Source organism: Oncorhynchus gorbuscha, linkage group LG09 (genome assembly GCF_021184085.1).
Source record: "Oncorhynchus gorbuscha isolate QuinsamMale2020 ecotype Even-year linkage group LG09, OgorEven_v1.0, whole genome shotgun sequence".
Lineage (NCBI taxonomy): Eukaryota > Metazoa > Chordata > Actinopteri > Salmoniformes > Salmonidae > Oncorhynchus > Oncorhynchus gorbuscha.
Window position 1 is genome coordinate 86,238,597 of NC_060181.1, and position 19,546 is coordinate 86,258,142.

The following is a 19,546-nucleotide window of genomic DNA, read 5'->3' on the forward strand; positions in this document are numbered from 1 at the left end:
AATCCCGGAGTTGACAAGGTAAAAATCTGTCGTTCTGCCCCTGAACAAGGCAGTTAACCACCGTTCCTAGGCCGTCATTGAAAATAAAAACTGACTTGCCTAGTTAAATAAAGCTGTAAAAAAAGATTTGGCCAAATCGGTGTCCAAACACCTATTTCCGATTGTTATGAAAACTTGAAAACGGCCCTAATTGATTGGCCATTCCGATTAATCGGTCGACCTCTACTTATGAATGGTTCCAAAATTTCTGCTCTAGGGTATTGCCCATATAATTAGGAATCAGAGTACTAGAATGGACATTAACCTTCCTTATGATGGTCCAACGGTCAGCCATGTTGGTCAGGGAGTTTGCCAACCATGGTTTGCCTGCCAATGTTGTAATAAGATATTGTGTAAAATAATGAATGTGAAGAATTTATCTGCACTGTGTGTTCGCTAGCTAGGCAGACAGTTTTAGAGGAATGATTCCATACATTTTTCAAATTAACTGCCAACATTCCACAGCCATACACTGGCTCAAATCAGTTGATAGGACTAAGACAAGTTGTAAATGCAACAAGTAATGATATTGTATCATATAATAACACTCACAGTCATTTATGGGCTATTTACATATATTCTTCAGGCTATTTATTTAGAATTGATATAAAACCTGTATAAACTGTATTATATTACAATATTTTAAGTTGACTATAGTTCCATTACACAATTGCTGATACATCACATGCCCTACTTTATGTTTCCTGCATAAGTAAAAGCAGGAAATGCATCACCTTTGCCTCTACTGCCATTCATTCCAATTAGACTGATTTTGCATTTCTCCCTGACCAAGATGGCTGCCATTTTCGCCTTCATTACTGAACTTTGAGGGTTAATGACATAACCCCTCTATCAATTTAATTAGGAACTCCATGGTACGTTTGGCCATTTCTATGTAATTTACCCTAGTTGATGATGCCCTTGTTGTTGACTTGAATATCATCAATACGTTTGAATGCTGACTGAAGTAGTCCAATGCAGGTGCTTCTACACCTGCAATGCTTGCTGTTTGGGGTTTTAGGTTGGGTTTCTGTACAGGTGCTTCTACACCTGCATTGCTTGCTGTTTGGGGTTTTAGGTTGGGTTTCTGTACAGCACGTTGAGATATCAGCTGATGTACGAAGGGCTATATAAATACATTTGATTTGATTTGATATCGTGGTAACAATTGTGACTAGCTAATAAGGTATTTCTTCTGTTTCTGCACAGGGAGAAGAGAATTTGTCCAGCGGCTGAAACTCGAAGCGACACTCAATGTGCACGATGGCTGTGTGAGTATGCGTTACCCACCGTGTGTGGCTGGTGTACTCTGTGCGGCTGTGGTGTACTCTGCGGTTGTGGTGTACTCTGTGCGGTTGTGGTGTACTCTGTGCGGCTGTGGTGTACTCTGTGCGGCTGTGGTCTACTCTGTGCACATAACTGTCCCTCCTTGCATCTTTAGAGCACGTCACCCTCCCCACTCTGTCAGTCAGTGTGTGAAACTCTGTGTCAGACAGACAGAAAACAGAGCCCAGTGTGAGTGTTGAGCTCTGGCCAGACTGGTCATACTCTGTGAAACCTGAGGCAGCCATACGGCCAGTCACACGCCCTGTCAGACTGTCACACCCTGCTAGTCACTCCTTCTACCACTGCACAACAACTTTAAACTGCCTGATGCTAGTTAGGGTCAAGGATTCTGTCCTTCTCGTCCTGTCTGTTCAGTTGGTTTGAGGAAAATAAAGAGAGAAATGATAAGACGCACAACAGAAAACAACGACCCACACCCATAGTGGGAAAACAGGCTGCCTAAGTATGGTTCTCAATCAGAGACAACGATAACCAGCTGCCTCTGATTGGGAACCATACCAGGCCTAAACATAGAAACACAACTCCTAGACATACAACATAGAATACCCACCCACGTGACACTCTGACCAAACTAAAAATAGAAACATACAAAGCAATCTAGGGTCAGGGCGTGACATGTATAGTACAAACAAAATGTATTCCTTATGGAATCCCCTCGTACAACTTCCTGCCACATTCCCTGCTTGTAGGCTACATTCAGATAATCGTCCGAGCGAGTTCTGTCAAATTGCATATTTTCTCAGACCAGTAGCTTGGAAGAGTTTGTCATCGCTCCCACCTACCAAGTCCTTATCAGTGCATATGACGGATGCAAAGGAGACGTAAGGAAGCCAATTTTTTAATTTTTTAAAATGTCTATCCGCTTACTGAATCACCATCCGCTCTCTGTCTCCGTGAGGACCTGTCTGTCTCATCTTGGATACCTGAAGCCACTTGAGTTGTCAACCCCTGTTTTCCATCAACAGGAAGTGATCGAGGAAGAATTGCCCTCCAACATGTGTTACTAGTGCCATTCTGACTCACAACGCCCATTAGGCTATTATGAGTGACATGATGTTGCGTAAATGCTGGTGGCCCATCACTTTTCAGTTCCCCAAATCCCAGCATGACCTTTATTGCAGGAGATGTTGGAAGAGATTACGTGTAGGCTTGATCTACTCTGTAGATAACATTACTGTACAGTACTGGGTCAAAATATTAGCATAATACGTCATGTATTGTCATTTAGGCTGTTATTACACTTGACTAAATGACCCAGTTCTTAAACAGCCCCTTACTCCTTGTTCCTACTCCTTGCTCTAGGCATATTCAGACCTGAATTTCTAAAGTGGATTTAGGGGAAGCTTGTGACATCTTGCTGCGCACTTCTATCCACTTTCTATAGATCTGCATCACAAGTCCAGGGACTTAGGGCTAAGGGAAAAAGCTACTGTAGAGTTTGGTTTCAGACTTATTCAGAATGAGGCTAGTCTGACTCTGAAGGGCCAGGTTGTGTCTGGTTGAGTTGAGGCTGGGGAGGGGAGGGGAGGACCTGTTCAGCCAGGGGCACACTGAGTGGTCTGGGTGGCATAAGGACTCTGACCTAGACACAGACACACAGTATTCCTACAGAGTGCTATCAAGTAGAATCAGTTTATACAACACAACGGGCTGAATAATGAGTGCTGCAGGTGATGGGATAGGTCAGTATTCCTACAGAGTGCTATCAAGTAGAATCAGTATATACAACACAACGGGCTGAATAATGAGTGCTGCAGGTGATGGGATAGGTCAGTATTCCTACAGAGTGCTATCAAGTAGAATCAGTATATACAACACAACGGGCTGAATAATGAGTGCTGCAGGTGATGGGATAGGTCATATTCCTACAGAGTGCTATCAAGTAGAATCAGTATATACAACACAACGGGCTGAATAATGAGTGCTGCAGGTGATGGGATAGGTCAGTATTCGGGGTGAGCTACAGTCTGCTCAAACAGAATAGGTGGTGGTTGTGGTCATAGTGATGATAATGATCTCCTCAGTTGCATGTTAGCAACAACCTCCACTTACCACAATGCTAGACCTAAAGAAATTGAATATGCAAGATAAAAATATGATACTACCAATGATATGAACGCAACAGGTTTTTTCAGTGTATAGCATATTTATTACACAATCGAGGCCTACATTTTTACAATACTTTTCTGAAACATGAAATGTTGTCCTTTTCTAAGGGGATATTGTCATGCAGGTGAAAGAGGACCCAAAAGCGACTTGGCGAAAACAGAGTCTTTAATCCAGTAAAGTGAATACAAACAAAAAAACACAACTTTCACTCGAAATGACGAGGACTAACTGGAGACTCGATCTTGAACAGCAGGTGAACAGCAGGTTGCCTCGGGAAGGCACTCGAACCAGACAGACTCAGACACCTGCTCACCACGCAGCATCTGAGGAAAACACGACACGACAGGGCGATACACAATCACAGCACGGTGAATTCTAAACAAGGAACCGACAGGACAGGAACGGAACACAAAGGAAGAAATAGGGACTCTAATCAGGGAAAGGATCGGGAACAGGTGTGGGAAGACTAAATGATTGATTAGGGGAATAGGAACAGCTGGGAGCAGGAACGGAACGATAGAGAGAAGAGAGAGCGAGAGAGTGAGAGAGGGAGGGGGAGAGAGAGGGATAGAAAGAGGGAAAGAACCTAATAAGACCAGCAGAGGGAAACGAATAGAATGGGAAGCACAGGGACAAGACAAGATAATAAATGACAAAACATGACAGTACCCCCCACTCACCGAGCGCCTCCTGGCGCACTCGAGGAGGAAATCCTGGCGGCAACGGAGGAAATCATCGATGAGTGAACGGTCCAGCACGTCCCGAGACGGAACCCAACTCCTCTCCTCAGGACCGTAACCCTCCCAATCCACTAAGTATTGGTGACCCCGTCCCCGAGAACGCATGTCCATGATCTTATGTACCTTGTAAATAGGTGCGCTCGACAAGGACGGGAGGGGGGGAGGGAAGACGAACGGGGGTGCGAAGAAAGGGCTTGACACAGGAGACATGGAAGACAGGATGGACGCGACGAAGATGTCGCGGAAGAAGCAGTCGCACAGCGACAGGATTGACGACCTGGGAGACACGGAACGGACCAATGAACCGCGGAGTCAACTTACGAGAAGCTGTCGTAAGAGGAAGGTTGCGAGTGGAAAGCCACACTCTCTGGCCGCAACAATACCTTGGACTCTTAATCCTGCGTTTATTGGCGGCTCTCACAGTCTGTGCCCTGTAACGGCAAAGTGCAGACCTCACCCTCCTCCAGGTGCGCTCACAACGTTGGACAAACGCTTGAGCGGAGGGAACGCTGGACTCGGCAAGCTGGGATGAGAACAGAGGAGGCTGGTAACCCAGACTACTCTGAAACGGAGATAACCCGGTAGCAGACGAAGGAAGCGAATTGTGAGCGTATTCTGCCCAGGGAGCTGTTCTGCCCAAGACGCAGGGTTTCTGAAAGAAAGGCTGCGTAGTATGCGACCAATCGTCTGATTGGCCCTCTCTGCTTGACCGTTAGACTGGGGATGAAACCCGGAAGAGAGACTGACGGACGCACCAATCAAACGACAGAACTCCCTCCAAAACTGTGACGTGAATTGCGGGCCTCTGTCTGAAACGGCGTCTAACGGGAGGCCATGAATTCTGAATACATTCTCGATAATGATTTGTGCCGTCTCCTTAGCGGAAGGAAGTTTAGCGAGGGGAATGAAATGTGCCGCCTTAGAGAACCTATCGACAACCGTAAGAATCACAGTCTTCCCCGCAGACAAAGGCAGACCGGTAATGAAGTCTAGGGCGATGTGAGACCATGGTCGAGAAGGAATGGGGAGCGGTCTGAGACGACCGGCAGGAGGAGAGTTACCCGACTTAGTCTGCGCGCAGTCCGAACAAGCAGCCACGAAACGGCGCGTGTCACGCTCCTGAGTCGGCCACCAAAAGCGCTGGCGAATAGACGCAAGAGTGCCTCGAACACCGGGATGACCAGCTAACTTGGCAGAGTGAGCCCACTGAAGAACAGCCAGACGAGTGGAAACAGGAACGAAAAGGAGGTTACTAGGACAAGCGCGCTGCGACGCAGTGTGCGTGAGTGCTTGCTTAACCTGTCTTTCAATTCCCCAGACTGTTAACCCGACAACACGCCCATAAGGAAGAATCCCCTCGGGATCAGTAGAAGCCACAGAAGAACTAAACAGACGGGATAAGGCATCAGGCTTGGTGTTCTTGCTACCCGGACGGTAAGAAATCACAAACTCGAAACGAGCGAAAACAACGCCCAACGAGCTTGACGGGCATTAAGTCGTTTGGCAGAACGGATGTACTCAAGGTTCTTATGGTCTGTCCAAACGACAAAAGGAACGGTCGCCCTCCAACCACTGTCGCCATTCGCCTAGGGCTAAGCGGATGGCGAGCAGTTCACGGTTACCCACATCATAGTTGCGCTCAGATGGCGACAGGCGATGAGAAAAATAAGCGCAAGGATGTACCTTATCGTCAGACTGGAAGCGCTGGGATAGAATGGCTCCCACGCCTACCTCTGAAGGCCAACCTCGACAATGAATTGTCTAGTGACGTCAGGAGTAACGAGGATAGGAGCGGACGTAAACGTTCTTTTAGAAGATCAAAAGCTCCCTGGGCGGAACCGGACCACTTAAAACACGTCTTGACAGAAGTAAGAGCTGTGAGAGGGGCAGCAACTTGACCGAAATTACGAATGAAACGCCGATAGAAATTAGCGAAACCTAAAAGCGCTGCAACTCGACACGTGACCTTGGAACGGGCCAATCACTGACAGCTTGGACCTTAGCGGAATCCATCTGAATGCCTTCAGCGGAAATAACGGAACCGAGAAAAGTAACGGAGGAGACATGAAAAGAGCACTTCTCAGACTTTACGTAGAGACAATTCTCTAAAAGGCGCTGTAGGACACGTCGAACGTGCTGAACATGAATCTCGAGTGACGGAGAAAAATCAGGATATCGTCAAGATAGACAAAAACAAAGATGTTCAGCATGTCTCTCAGAACATCATTAACTAATGCCTGAAAAACAGCTGGCGCATTGGCGAGACCAAACGGCAGAACCCGGTACTCAAAATGCCCTAACGGAGTGTTAAACGCCGTTTTCCACTCGTCCCCCCTCTCTGATGCGCACGAGATGGTAAGCGTTACGAAGGTCCAACTTAGTAAAGCACCTGGCTCCTGCAGAATCTCGAAGGCTGATGACATAAGGGGAAGCGGATAACGATTCTTAACCGTTATGTCATTCAGCCCTCGATAATCCACGCAGGGGCGCAGAGTACCGTCCTTCTTCTTAACAAAAAGAACCCCGCCCCGGCCGGAGAGGAAGAAGGCACTATGGTACCGGCGTCAAGAGACACAGACAAATAATCCTCGAGAGCCTTACGTTCGGGAGCCGACAGAGAGTATAGTCTACCCCGAGAAGGAGTGGTCCCCGGAAGGAGATCAATACTACAATCATACGACCGGTGAGGAGGAAGGGAGTTGGCTCGGGACCGACTGAAGACCGTGCGCAGATCATGATATTCCTCCGGCACTCCTGTCAAATCGCAAGGTTCCTCCTGAGAAGTAGGGACAGAAGAAACGGGAGGGATGGCAGACATTAAACACTTCACATGACAAGAAACGTTCCAGGATAGGATAGAATTACTAGACCAATTAATAGAAGGATTATGACATACTAGCCAGGGATGACCCAAAACAACAGGTGTAAACGGTGAACGAAAAATCAAAAAAGAAATAGTCTCACTGTGGTTACCAGATACTGTGAGGGTTAAAGGTAGTGTCTCAAATCTGATACTGGGAAGATGACTACCATCTAAGGCGAACATGGGCGTAGGCTTATCTAACTCTCTGAAAGGAATGTCATGTTTCCGAACCCATGCTTCGTCCATGAAACAACCCTCAGCCCCAGAGTCTATCAAGGCACTACATGTAGCACCCGAACCGGTCCAGCGAGATGGACCGACAAAGTAGTACAGGATTTTGATGGAGAGACTTGAGTAGTTGCGCTCACCTGTAGCCTCCGCTTACAGATGAGCTCTGGCCTTTTACTGGACATGAATTAACAAAATGTCCAGCAACTCCGCAATAGAGGCACAGGCGGTTGGTGATCCTCCGTTCCCTCTCCTTAGTCGAGATGCGAATCCCTCCCAGCTGCATGGGCTCAGACTCTGAGCCAGAGGAGGGAGATGGTTGCGATGCGGAGCAGGGAAACACCGTTGATGCGAGCTCTCTTCCACGAGCCCGGTGACGAAGATCTACCCGTCGTTCTATGCGGATGGCAAGAGCAATCAAAGAGTCCACATCTGAAGGAACCTCCCGGGAGAGAATCTCATCCTTAACCACTGCGTGGAGTCCCTCCAGAAAACGAGCGAGCAGCGCCGGCTCGTTCCACTCACTAGAGGCAGCAAGAGTGCGAAACTCAATAGAATAATCCGTTATGGACCGTTCACCTTGGCATAAGGAAGCCAGGGCCCTAGAAGCCTCCCTACCAAAAACTGAACGGTCAAAAACCCGAATCATCTCCTCTTTAAAGTTCTGGAACTTGTTAGAGCAATCAGCCCTTGCCTCCCAGATAGCTGTGCCCCATTCTCGAGCCCGGCCAGTAAGGAGTGAAATGACGTAAGCAACCCGAGCTCTCTCTCTAGAGTATGTGTTGGGTTGAGAGAGAACACAATCTCACACTGCGTGAGAAAGGAGCGGCACTCAGTGGGCTGCCCGGAGTAGCAAGGTGGGTTATTAACCCTAGGTTCTGGAGGCTCGACAGGCCAGGAAGTAACAGGTGGCACGAGACGTAGACTCTGGAACTGTCCAGAGAGGTCGGAAACCTGAGCGGCCAGGTTCTCCACGGCATGGCGAGCAGCAGACAATTCCTGCTCGTGTCTGCCGAGCATGGCTCCTTGATCTCGACGGCAGTGTAACGAGCGTCTGAAGTCGCTGGGTCCATTCCTTGGTCGGTTCCTTCTGTCATGCAGGTGAAAGAGGACCCAAAAGCGACTTGGCGAAAACAGAGTCTTTAATCCAGTAAAGTGAATACAAACAAAAAAAAACACAACTTTCACTCGAAATGACGAGGACTAACTGGAGACTCGATCTTGAACAGCAGGTGAACAGCAGGTTGCCTCGGGAAGGCACTCGAACCAGACAGACTCAGACACCTGCTCACCACGCAGCATCTGAGGGCGATACACAATCACAGCACGGTGAATTCTAAACAAGGAACCGACAGGACAGGAACGGAACACAAAGGAAGAAATAGGGACTCTAATCAGGGGAAAGGATCGGGAACAGGTGTGGGAAGACTAAATGATTGATTAGGGGAATAGGAACAGCTGGGAGCAGGAACGGAACGATAGAGAGAAGAGAGAGCGAGAGAGTGAGAGAGGGAGGGGGAGAGAGAGGGATAGAAAGAGGGAAAGAACCTAATAAGACCAGCAGAGGGAAACGAATAGAATGGGAAGCACAGGGACAAGACAAGATAATAAATGACAAAACATGACAGATATAGGTGAACAGCAGTATAGCCTTTCCTAGCATGCCTGTGTTGTCCTGGCAACTACTGAAACACAGTGTTAGCAGAGTGGTGACTACAGGAAAACATGCACTCTGTCTTCTTACCCCATTGGGAGAGACTTCAGTAACCTATAATTTGTCTGTTTCCAATGCATGCATGACATCATGCCCCACATATAGTGACTTCCCCTTTTGTGTCTGTCTGTCTATTTCTAATATAAACCAGCCAGCATAGCTCTAATTACAGCAGGTGTGTTCTTTTTAGCATGTAACAGACTACTCTTATTAATCTAATGTATTTTCTCAGACAGTGATGTGAGCAGTTTCTCTGAAATGACAGCCGTTCTGTGAAAAATGCAATAACATTTACAGTGTTTTTTAAAGCTGCTCGACAAGGGAAGGACAGTAAATCATGACCGGGGATCACATGGAGATTAAATCACCCAGAAAGACTATTTGGGAATGGTTAGGTGAGGGGTGGAGGTGGAGGGGGAGGGGGAGGAGGGTTCCAGTTGGGTTTGGCAATGAAGAGGGATTGTGTGACAAACCTTGTTGCACGCTGATCGGACTCTCACCCTAGAAATAGATGGAGGAGAGTGTATTAAACTCTGCTGGGGAACTTAATGAATTATTGATCTACAGTCGCAAAGACACGGCGCCTAGAGAAGGCACGAAATGTGTGCTCTGTGTTGCAGATATAGAATGTTCCATTATACACTAAACAAAAATATAAACGCAACCTGCAACAATTTCAAAGATTTTTCCGAGTTACAGTTCATATAGGGAAATCAGTCAATTGAAATCAATTCACTAGACCCAACTTGTATGGATTGTACATGACTGGTCACAGATACCTTCAAAAAAGTAGGGGCGTGGATCAGAAAAGCAGTCACTATCGGGTGTGACTACCATTTTCCTCATGCAGCGCGTCACATCTCCTTCACATAGAGCTGATCAGGCTGTTGATTGTGGCCTGTAGAATGTTTTTCTACACCTCTTTAATGGCTGTGCGAAGTTGCTGGATATTTGGCGGGAACTGGAACGTGCTGTCGTACACGTTGATCCAGAGCATCCCAAACAGGCTCAATGGGTGACATGTCTGGTCAGTATGCAGGCTTCCAGGAATTGTTTTCAGATCCTTGCGACATGCATTATGCAAGGCCATGCATTATCATGCTGAAACATGAGGTTATGGCGGTGGATGAATGGCATGACAGTGGGCTTCAGGATCACAGTATCTCTGTGCATTCAAATTGCCATGATTTAAAATGCCATTGTGTTCATTATCCATAGATTTTGCTTGCCCATACCATAACTGCACCGCCACCTTGGGGCACTCTGTTCACAACGTTGATATCAGCACACCGCTCGTCCACATCTGCCATCTGTCCTGTACAGTTGAAACCGGGATTCATCTGTGACGAGCACACTTTTCCAATATGGCAGTGGCAATCAAAGGTGAACATTTTCCCACTGAAGTTGGTTACGATGCCGAACTGCAGTCCGGTCAAGACCCTGTTGAGGATGCCGAGCACGCAGATGAGCTTCCCTGAAAAGGTTTCTGACAGTTTGTGGAGAAATTCTTCAGTTGTGCAAACCCACAGTTTCATCAGCTGTCCGGGTGGCTGGTCTCAGATGATCCCGCAGGTGAAGAAGCCAGAAGTTTAGGTCCTGGGCTGGCGTGGTTGTGAGGAAAGTTTGGACGTACTGCCAAATTCTCTAAAACGACGTTGGAGGCGGCTTATGGTAGAGAAATTAATATTCGTTCTCTGGCAACAGCTCTTGGAGACATTCCTGCAGTCAGCATGCCAATTCCACACTCCCTCAACTTGAGACATCAGGGGCATTGTTGTTTGACAAAACTTCACATTTTAAAGTGGCCTTTTGTCCCCATGATCAAGCTTCTTGATATGCCACACCTGTCAGGTGGGTGGATTATCTTGGCAAAGGAGAAATGCTCACTAACAAATACATTTGTGCAAAAATCTTCAAGAAAGAAGCTTTTTGTGCACATGGAAAATGTCTGTGATCTTTAATTTCAGCTCATGAAACATGGGACCAAGACTTTAAATGTTGCGTTTTATGCTTTTGTTCAGAATGGTTTGTTTCTCATTTGGTGAACTTTCACCCGGTTTCTATTTGACCGAGGGACGCTTTGATGTTACACCTTAGATCGGGTTAGGAATGCTGTGCTGAGGCCAAGAGTGAACTCGCACTGTATTTTGTCCCAATCAGGTCAATACTATATCCTGGAACGATACCGGGGAGTACATCTTGTCAGGGTCGGACGATACCAACCTGGTCATCACAAACCCATACAACAGAAAGGTAAGGTGTTCGTCAGATTTTACTTCAAAAATATGATTTTAGTTTAAAAAAAGATGTGATAATAAAAAGTGCAGGTAAAAAAAAAAGTGTGCAGGTTAGGTTGAAAACAGAAAACAGAAAACAGATTATTCATTCAAACATATGACCTTACTAATTCAAACATATGACCTTACTAATTAAAACATATGACCTTACTAATTCAAACATATGACCTTACTAATTCAAACATATGACCTTACTAATTCAAACATATGACCTTACTAATTCAAACATATGACCTTACTAATTCAAACATATGACCTTACTAATTCAAACATATGACCTTACTAATTCAAACATATGACCTTACTAATTCAAACATATGACCTTACTAATTCAAACATATGACCTTACTAATTCAAACATATGACCTTACTAATTCAAACATATGACCTTACTAATTCAAACATATGACCTTACTAATTCAAACATATGACCTTACTAATTCAAACATATGACCTTACTAATTCAAACATATGACCTTACTAATTCAAACATATGACCTTACTAATTCAAACATATGACCTTACTAATTCAAACATATGACCTTACTAATTCAAACATATGACCTTACTAATTCAAACATATGACCTTACTAATTCAAACATATGACCTTACTAATTCAAACATATGACCTTACTAATTCAAACATATGACCTTACTAATTCAAACATATGACCTTACTAATTCAAACATATGACCTTACTAATTCAAACATATGACCTTACATCACCAACATCCTGTTTTTATTACACCGTTACATGGTCGACCTGGGGTGAAATTATAATGGATTGGATGTGTAGATAGTGCTCATTATATGGAGGAGAACTTACCTACTGAAAGATCTTTATCGCCGATAAAGACGGACAGAGAAAAAAACTGACAGTGAGTAGACGTCTATAAACCTCCCATCAGCTTAACGACAGTCAAAGAAATACGCTGTTGAGAGATTCTGAAAATGAACAATTGCTGATCCAACCTTTCGGTCTCTTGTGTTGATGTGGAACATGACCTTGGTCAATTGGGTGCTTTGGATTCTCGTAGGATTTTTTTCAGTGCCCGGCATTATGTATACCCTCTTCTATTTTACAATCTTGTCCAATAATTTACATTTGATAAGCATCTCAGTCAGCAGCACCACCCTGTATCCCACTGCTGGCTTGCCTCTGATGCTAAGCAGGGTTGGTCCTAGATGGAAGACCCGATGCTGCTGTATGTGGTGCTGGAGGGCCAGCAGGAGACACTATTTCAAGGCAGTGATTGGGGACATTGCCCTGTGTAGGGTGCAGTCTTTCGGATGGGATGTTAAACAGGTCTCCTGACTCTCTGTGGTCAGTAAAGATCCCATGACACATCGTAAGAGTAGGGGTGTTAACCCTGGTCTCCTGACTCTCTGTGGTCAGTAAAGATCCCATGACACATCGTAAGAGTAGGGGTGTTAACCCTGGTCTCCTGACTCTCTGTGGTCAGTAAAGATCCCATGACACATCGTAAGAGTAGGGGTGTTAACCCTGGTCTCCTGACTCTCTGAGGTCAGTAAAGATCCCATGACACATCGTAAGAGTAGGGGTGTTAACCCTGGTCTCCTGACTCTCTGTGGTCAGTAAAGATCCCATGACACATCGTAAGAGTAGGGGTGTTAACCCTGGTCTCCTGACTCTCTGAGGTCAGTAAAGATCCCATGACACATCGTAAGAGTAGGGGTGTTAACCCTGGTCTCCTGACTCTCTGTGGTCAGTAAAGATCCCATGACACATCGTAAGAGTAGGGGTGTTAACCCTGGTCTCCTGACTCTCTGTGGTCAGTAAAGATCCCATGACACATCGTAAGAGTAGGGGTGTTAACCCTGGTCTCCTGACTCTCTGTGGTCAGTAAAGATCCCATGACACATCGTAAGAGTAGGGGTGTTAACCCTGGTCTCCTGACTCTCTGAGGTCAGTAAAGATCCCATGACACATCGTAAGAGTAGGGGTGTTAACCCTGGTGTCCTGACTCTGTGGTCAGTAAAGATCCCATGACACATCGTAAGAGTAGGGGTGTTAACCCTGGTCTCCTGACTCTCTGTGGTCAGTAAAGATCCCATGACACATCGTAAGAGTAGGGGTGTTAACCCTGGTCTCCTGACTCTCTGTGGTCAGTAAAGATCCCATGGTACTTATGGTAAGAGTAGGGGTGTTAACCCTGGTCTCCTGACTCTCTGTGGTCAGTAAAGATCCCATGGTACTTATGGTAAGAGTAGGGGTGTTAACCCTGGTCTCCTGACTCTCTGTGGTCAGTAAAGATCCCATGACACATCGTAAGAGTAGGGGTGTTAACCCTGGTCTCCTGACTCTCTGTGGTCAGTAAAGATCCCATGACACATCGTAAGAGTAGGGGTGTTAACCCTGGTGTCCTGACTCTCTGTGGTCAGTAAAGATCCCATGACACATCGTAAGAGTAGGGGTGTTAACCCTGGTCTCCTGACTCTCTGTGGTCAGTAAAGATCCCATGACACATCGTAAGAGTAGGGGTGTTAACCCTGGTCTCCTGACTCTCTGTGGTCAGTAAAGATCCCATGACACATCGTAAGAGTAGGGGTGTTAACCCTGGTGTCTTGGTGAAATTCCTAATCTGGCCCTGATACCAACACGGTCACCAAATCATCCCCAGCTTCTAATTGGCTCATTGATCTCCTATCCCCTGTAACTATTCCCCAGGTCATTGCCATAAATGAGAATGTTCTCTGTCAACTTACCTGGTAAAGAAGGATGGACACAGTTCAACTGACCAGAATGTTTTTTTGGTGATTTGAGTTGACGTAATTTGACGAAGCTTGGGAGAGTAGAACCAAGGTTTCCCTTTTAGTCAGAAGAGGGAGCAACTCATCCCAGGAGTCTTCAATGCAAATGTAGAGGATACCAATGGAGGGAGATGCACCGATAGAATTGAACACATACATACACACCTGCAACTCGATACACACACACTCCTCTCTGGAACTCTCCTCAGGTCAAGGCAACCATACGGTCGGGTCACCGGGCGAACATCTTCAGTGCGAAGTTCATGCCTCAGACCAGTGACCAGCAGATCATCTCGTGCTCTGGGGATGGTATCATCTACTACACCCACACAGAGAAGAGCCCCGACATCAATCGGCAGTGCCAGTTCACCTGCCACTACGGAACAGCCTACGAGGTACTGTACACAAGCGTTTCTCAACTTGTTTGTACCAGGATGTTGGAAATATTTTCTTTTTGTGTGTGTGTGTGTGTGTGTGTGGCTGATTTGAAAATAGGTTTAAGGGAGCTACCCAAATGTTTATTTTTTTTGCTTCACATTTTCCTTCCTCCCTCCCTCTTTCCCTTCACCTCTTGCTTCACTCTCCTCCTCCTGTTCTCCTTTTAGATTATGACGGTACCCAACGACCCCTATACGTTCCTGTCGTGTGGGGAGGACGGCACCGTGCGCTGGTTTGACCTGCGCACTAAGACCAGCTGTACTAAAGAGGACTGCAAAGATGTAAGGAAGGAGGGAAATAAATCAATGTTTATTTTTCTAAATCTAAATTTGTATTGATTTTGAACATAAAACCATCAAACAAAGAACACCAATCAAGACTTTTCTCTAACTTTTGATCTATTATTTGACCTGTGTTGTAAAGTCGGCATATTCTGTATCACAACCGTCCGTGATTGGGAGTCCCATAGGCCCGCGCACAATTGTCCCAGCGTCATTCGGGTTAGGCCGTGGTAGGCCGTCATTGTAAATAAGAATTTGTTCTTAACAGACTTTCCTAGTTAAATAAAGATGAAATAAAAAAAACATCTGCTTATTTTATTGTTTTTAAATAATATATCACCCCGTTTTCCTGATTTTTAGCCCACGGTGGTGGTGGTGGTGGTGGTGGTGGTGGTGGTGGTGTTGGTGTTGTTTACTGTCTCTTCCTCTCACCAGGACATCCTGATCAACTGTCGGCGGGCGGCGACATCTATCTCCATCAGTCCGCTGGTGCCCTATTACCTGGCGGTGGGCTGCTCTGACAGCTCCGTACGCATCTATGACAGACGCATGCTGGGCACCAGGGCTACGGGTAACAACCATCTCTGTCCTCTCATGTAGCTCTCCCTGTCTGTCTGTCTGTCTGTCTGTCTGTCTGTCTGTCTGTCTGTCTGTCTGTCTGTCTGTCTGTCTGTCTGTCTGTCTGTCTGTCTGTCTGTCTGTCTGGTCTGGTCTGGTCTGGTCTGGTCTGGTCTGGTCTGGTCTGGTCTGGTCTGGTCTGGTCTGGTCTGGTCTGGTCTGGTCTGGTCTGGTCTGGTCTGGTCTGGTCTTGTCTTGTCTTGTCTTGTCTTGTCTTGTCTTGTCTTGTCTTGTCTTGTCTTGTCTTGTCTTGTCTTGTCTTGTCTTGTCTTGTCTTGTCTTGTCTTGTCTTGTCTTGTCTTGTCTTGTCTTGTCTTGTCTTGTCTTGTCTTGTCTTGTCTTGTCTGTCTTGTCTTGTCTTGTCTTGTCTTGTCTTGTCTTGTCTTGTCTTGTCTTGTCTTGTCTTGTCTTGTCTTGTCTTGTCTTGTCTTGTCTTGTCTTGTCTTGTCTTGTCTTGTCTTCTGTCTTGTCTTGTCTTGTCTTGTCTTGTCTTGTCTTGTCTTGTCTTGTCTTGTCTTGTCTTGTCTTCTGTCTGGTCTGGTCTGGTCTGGTCTGGTCTGGTCTGGTCTGGTCTGGTCTGGTCTGGTCTGGTCTGGTCTGGTCTGGTCTGAATTTCGATCACTAGATACATTTTCTGTTTGTTTTGGCTTTGTACTCCAGCACTTTGGATTTGAAATGATACAATGACTATGAGGTTAAAGTGCTTTCTTTTGAGGGTATTTTCATCCATATCGGGTGAACGTTTAGGAATGTTGAACATAGTCCCTACATTTTAGGGGAACAAAGGTAGTGCCCAATAGAAATGAATGGTAAATAATGTAGTGTCATTTTGGAGTCACTTTTATTGTAAATAAAAGTAGAATATGTTTTCAAACGCTTCAACATATAATGTGGATGCTACCATGATTATAGATAGTCCTGAATGTAGCGTCAATAATGATGAGTGAGAATAATTATCATCCCCCCCAGAAATGCTAACCTCCTCTGTTATCGTAATGTTGAGAGGTTAGCATGTCATGGGGGGTATGATTTTTGTGCGTCTCAACTTTCTCACTCATCACTATTGACAATTAATTCAGGACTATCCGTAATCATGGTAGCATCCACATTATTGTTAGTGTTTAGAAACACATTCTAGGATCAGTTCGTCCTACCAAAGCCTTAACCCTTCGGGAGGAGAAATGCAAAACTGACCTTGGATCAGAGTCTGGAGCCAACTTGATCAAACAAGTGAATTTTGAGTTACGCTATTAATGACTTACTACTACTACTCACTCAACTCTGCCCTATGTCATTCCCCATTGCTTGCCTTTGACTGTCTCACTAAACCCCCCCCCCCCGCAGGGAACTACATGGGCCGTGGAACGACGGGCATGTGTGTGCGCTTCGTTCCGGCCCACCTGTCCAACAAGTCGTGTCGCGTGACTTCACTCTGCTACAGCGGGGACGGACAGGAGGTGTTGGTCAGCTACTCTTCAGACTACGTCTACCTGTTTGACCCCAATAATGACCAGGCCCGAGAACTGAAGGGTCCGTCCGAGGAGAGGAGGGAGGAGGTGAGAGGACGGCAGAGGCACCGCCATTGTGATTTGAGATAAATATGAGGTGTACGCTTCTCTATGCAAACGGAATTGAGAAATTTGGTTTGGACAGTTTCTCCATAAACAAAATATTTATCTTGTATAACCACACTTTTGTGTGCATATCATAAATTGTCATTGTGCATACTTGCAGTGTCGGGGGTGAGTATAGCTGGTTGAGTCTGTCACTGTTGGGTACCATCTCTGAATGCAGTACAATGAAACGGCAGGCAGGCAGGGTGAGTGCTGGTCACTGAGAGCCACACAGAGATCCACACTGTGCTGCAGTGAGAACAGGCCTCAGGGGAGCACAGGGAAAAGACTACTGCACACACAGTCAGGCTAGGATACGTGTGTGTGTGTGTGTGTGTGTGTGTGTGTGTGTGTGTGTGTGTGTGTGTGTGTGTGTGTGTGTGTGTGTGTGTGTGTGTGTGTGTGTGTGTGTGTGTGTGTGTGTGTGTGTGTGTGTGTGTGTGTGTGCACTGTGTATGCCCCTCTGAAAGTCTGTGTATACCAAGCGAGAATGACTGTCCCCACTCATTGAAGCCACGGAAGTTCAAGGCCAACTGCGGTACTCAGGCATTTTTGTTGCAGAAAACAGGACCTCCCCATTTATAGTGAATGGCAGTCTTCGTGGTCAATCTTGCCGTAAATGAAACAATGTTTTGAAGATAATCATGGTACTAATAATTGCTTCTAATACACCAGATGTATGTATTTGAACTGATTTATCATACACAATAAGTTATAAGGATCATTTAGTTGATAGTGGCAGCCTGCAATATTCCGGTCGACCTTCAAATTAGTTCCTCAATGAGAAGGGGCAGCACTGACCTATCCTGCAACTTCACTTCCTGGAGTAGCTCAAATTATATCTCTGAGCTCAAACTGCGCATGTTGTATCCATGAGAGGCCCTCTTAACCGACTTAATTTGGCTTAAGTGAGCTATTGAGTCTTCATAGGAATGAATGGTGTCACGTGAGCAATAACTTTTCCCATGTCATATCTACAGTCATTGGTGTATATGTACTTCAGTGTTTTTTCCATACACTCTCTGTATTAAAAACATGAATGGTCCATTACATGAGTTATTGTGTGATTTTATCACGGTACCATGTTTGTTGTCCATATGGGACTTTGCTAGGAGCAGAAACAAACACATGGCTAGACAGACATACTGCAGGTCTCTAATGTAAGCTACTCCTGCACTCTCAAGCCAAGGGGATGTTGATTGTAAACAGACAGAGCTGGCTTTGTGTGGAGCAGCTCTCACAACTAAAGTGCTCTCAGGGTGTCTCCTGTTAATGTGTTGTGTGGTAGAAGTGCTCTCAGGGCATCTCTTGTCAATGTGTTGTGTGGTGGAAGTGCTCTCAGGGCATCTCCTGTCAATGTGTTGTGTGGTGGCTGCTGGTGGTGCACTGAGATGACCCTGAGAGGTCAGGGAGAGGAGAGAGGAAGAGGAGGAAGAAAGTTTGAGCGGGATAATTCAATTTAGTGGAGAGAAGGGGGTGGGGGGACACACTAAATGCCAGCAGAGAGGAAGGTGTGGGGGTGTGTAAGAAATGTGCTGGATCATGGTCGAATAGTGTGTTCAGCTGTGTCTGGTTTCACCCAGCTCTGCTCCCACATACCTTTCCAAATACAGTGTCTGGCGCAAGCAATATTCCGCCAACCACCCCACCAAAATAGACCAGGACGGAGACTGTAGGGCCTGCCAAGGAGTTTGCCTTTCCTCTTTCTCTCTCTCTTCTGGGCCCTCCATCGCTCTCACCCCGTTCTCTTCCTCCTTTACCCATCATCTTGTTACTCCTGCGACCCTACTTGAGCTCGGGTTCGCTTTCTCCCCCCTTCAGCCCTCTCACCATCTCACCTTTCTTGTTCTCTCTCTCTCTCCTTAGCTGCCCCACCTCTGTCTCTCTATCTCTATGCAGTTGTCATTCTCTATCTCTGGTCTCAGCGGAGGTTCTCATTCTCTTCCACATTCTAAATCTCTCCTCTCCACTGAAGCTGGCTGTCCCCCTCTCGTTCTGTGGCCAGGGGAGGAGCAGAGGCACCTGTGTTGGGTGACCAGTTCCCTGGCTCTAAGCCTGTTGTCCTGTGTGGAGGAGGAAAGTGTGTAGTGCAGATAGAGAGGTGTGTGTACTAAATAGGACAGTAACAGGGACTGTAGTGCAGAGAGCGGAGTGTGTGTGGGGGGGGGTACTAAATAGGACAGTAACAGGGACTGTAGTGCAGAGAGCGGAGTGTGTGTGTGTGGGGGGTACTAAATAGGACAGTAACAGGGACTGTAGTGCAGAGAGCGGAGTGTGTGTGTGTGGGGGGTGGGTACTAAATAGGACAGTAACAGGGACTGTAGTGCAGAGAGCGGAGTGTGTGTGGGGGGGGGGTACTAAATAGGACAGTAACAGGGACTGTAGTGCAGAGAGCGGAGTGTGTGTGTGGGGGGGTGGGTACTAAATAGGACAGTAACAGGGACTGTAGTGCAGAGAGCGGAGTGTGTGTGGGGGGGGGTACTAA

General features: G+C 46.3%; 1 protein-coding gene across 1 annotated transcript in view; it reads left to right on the forward strand.

The window, feature by feature from the left end:
• The window catches only part of LOC124044466 (DDB1- and CUL4-associated factor 6-like), a 71,287-nt gene that overhangs the window by 24,109 nt on the left and 27,632 nt on the right, over window positions 1-19,546 (forward strand). The window contains exons 2-7 of the mRNA XM_046364099.1: window positions 1,249-1,310; window positions 11,201-11,293; window positions 14,321-14,506; window positions 14,717-14,830; window positions 15,266-15,401; window positions 16,793-17,004. Of these exons, the coding sequence (XP_046220055.1) occupies window positions 1,249-1,310; window positions 11,201-11,293; window positions 14,321-14,506; window positions 14,717-14,830; window positions 15,266-15,401; window positions 16,793-17,004 (803 nt within the window). The remainder of the gene's footprint in view (window positions 1-1,248; window positions 1,311-11,200; window positions 11,294-14,320; window positions 14,507-14,716; window positions 14,831-15,265; window positions 15,402-16,792; window positions 17,005-19,546) is intronic.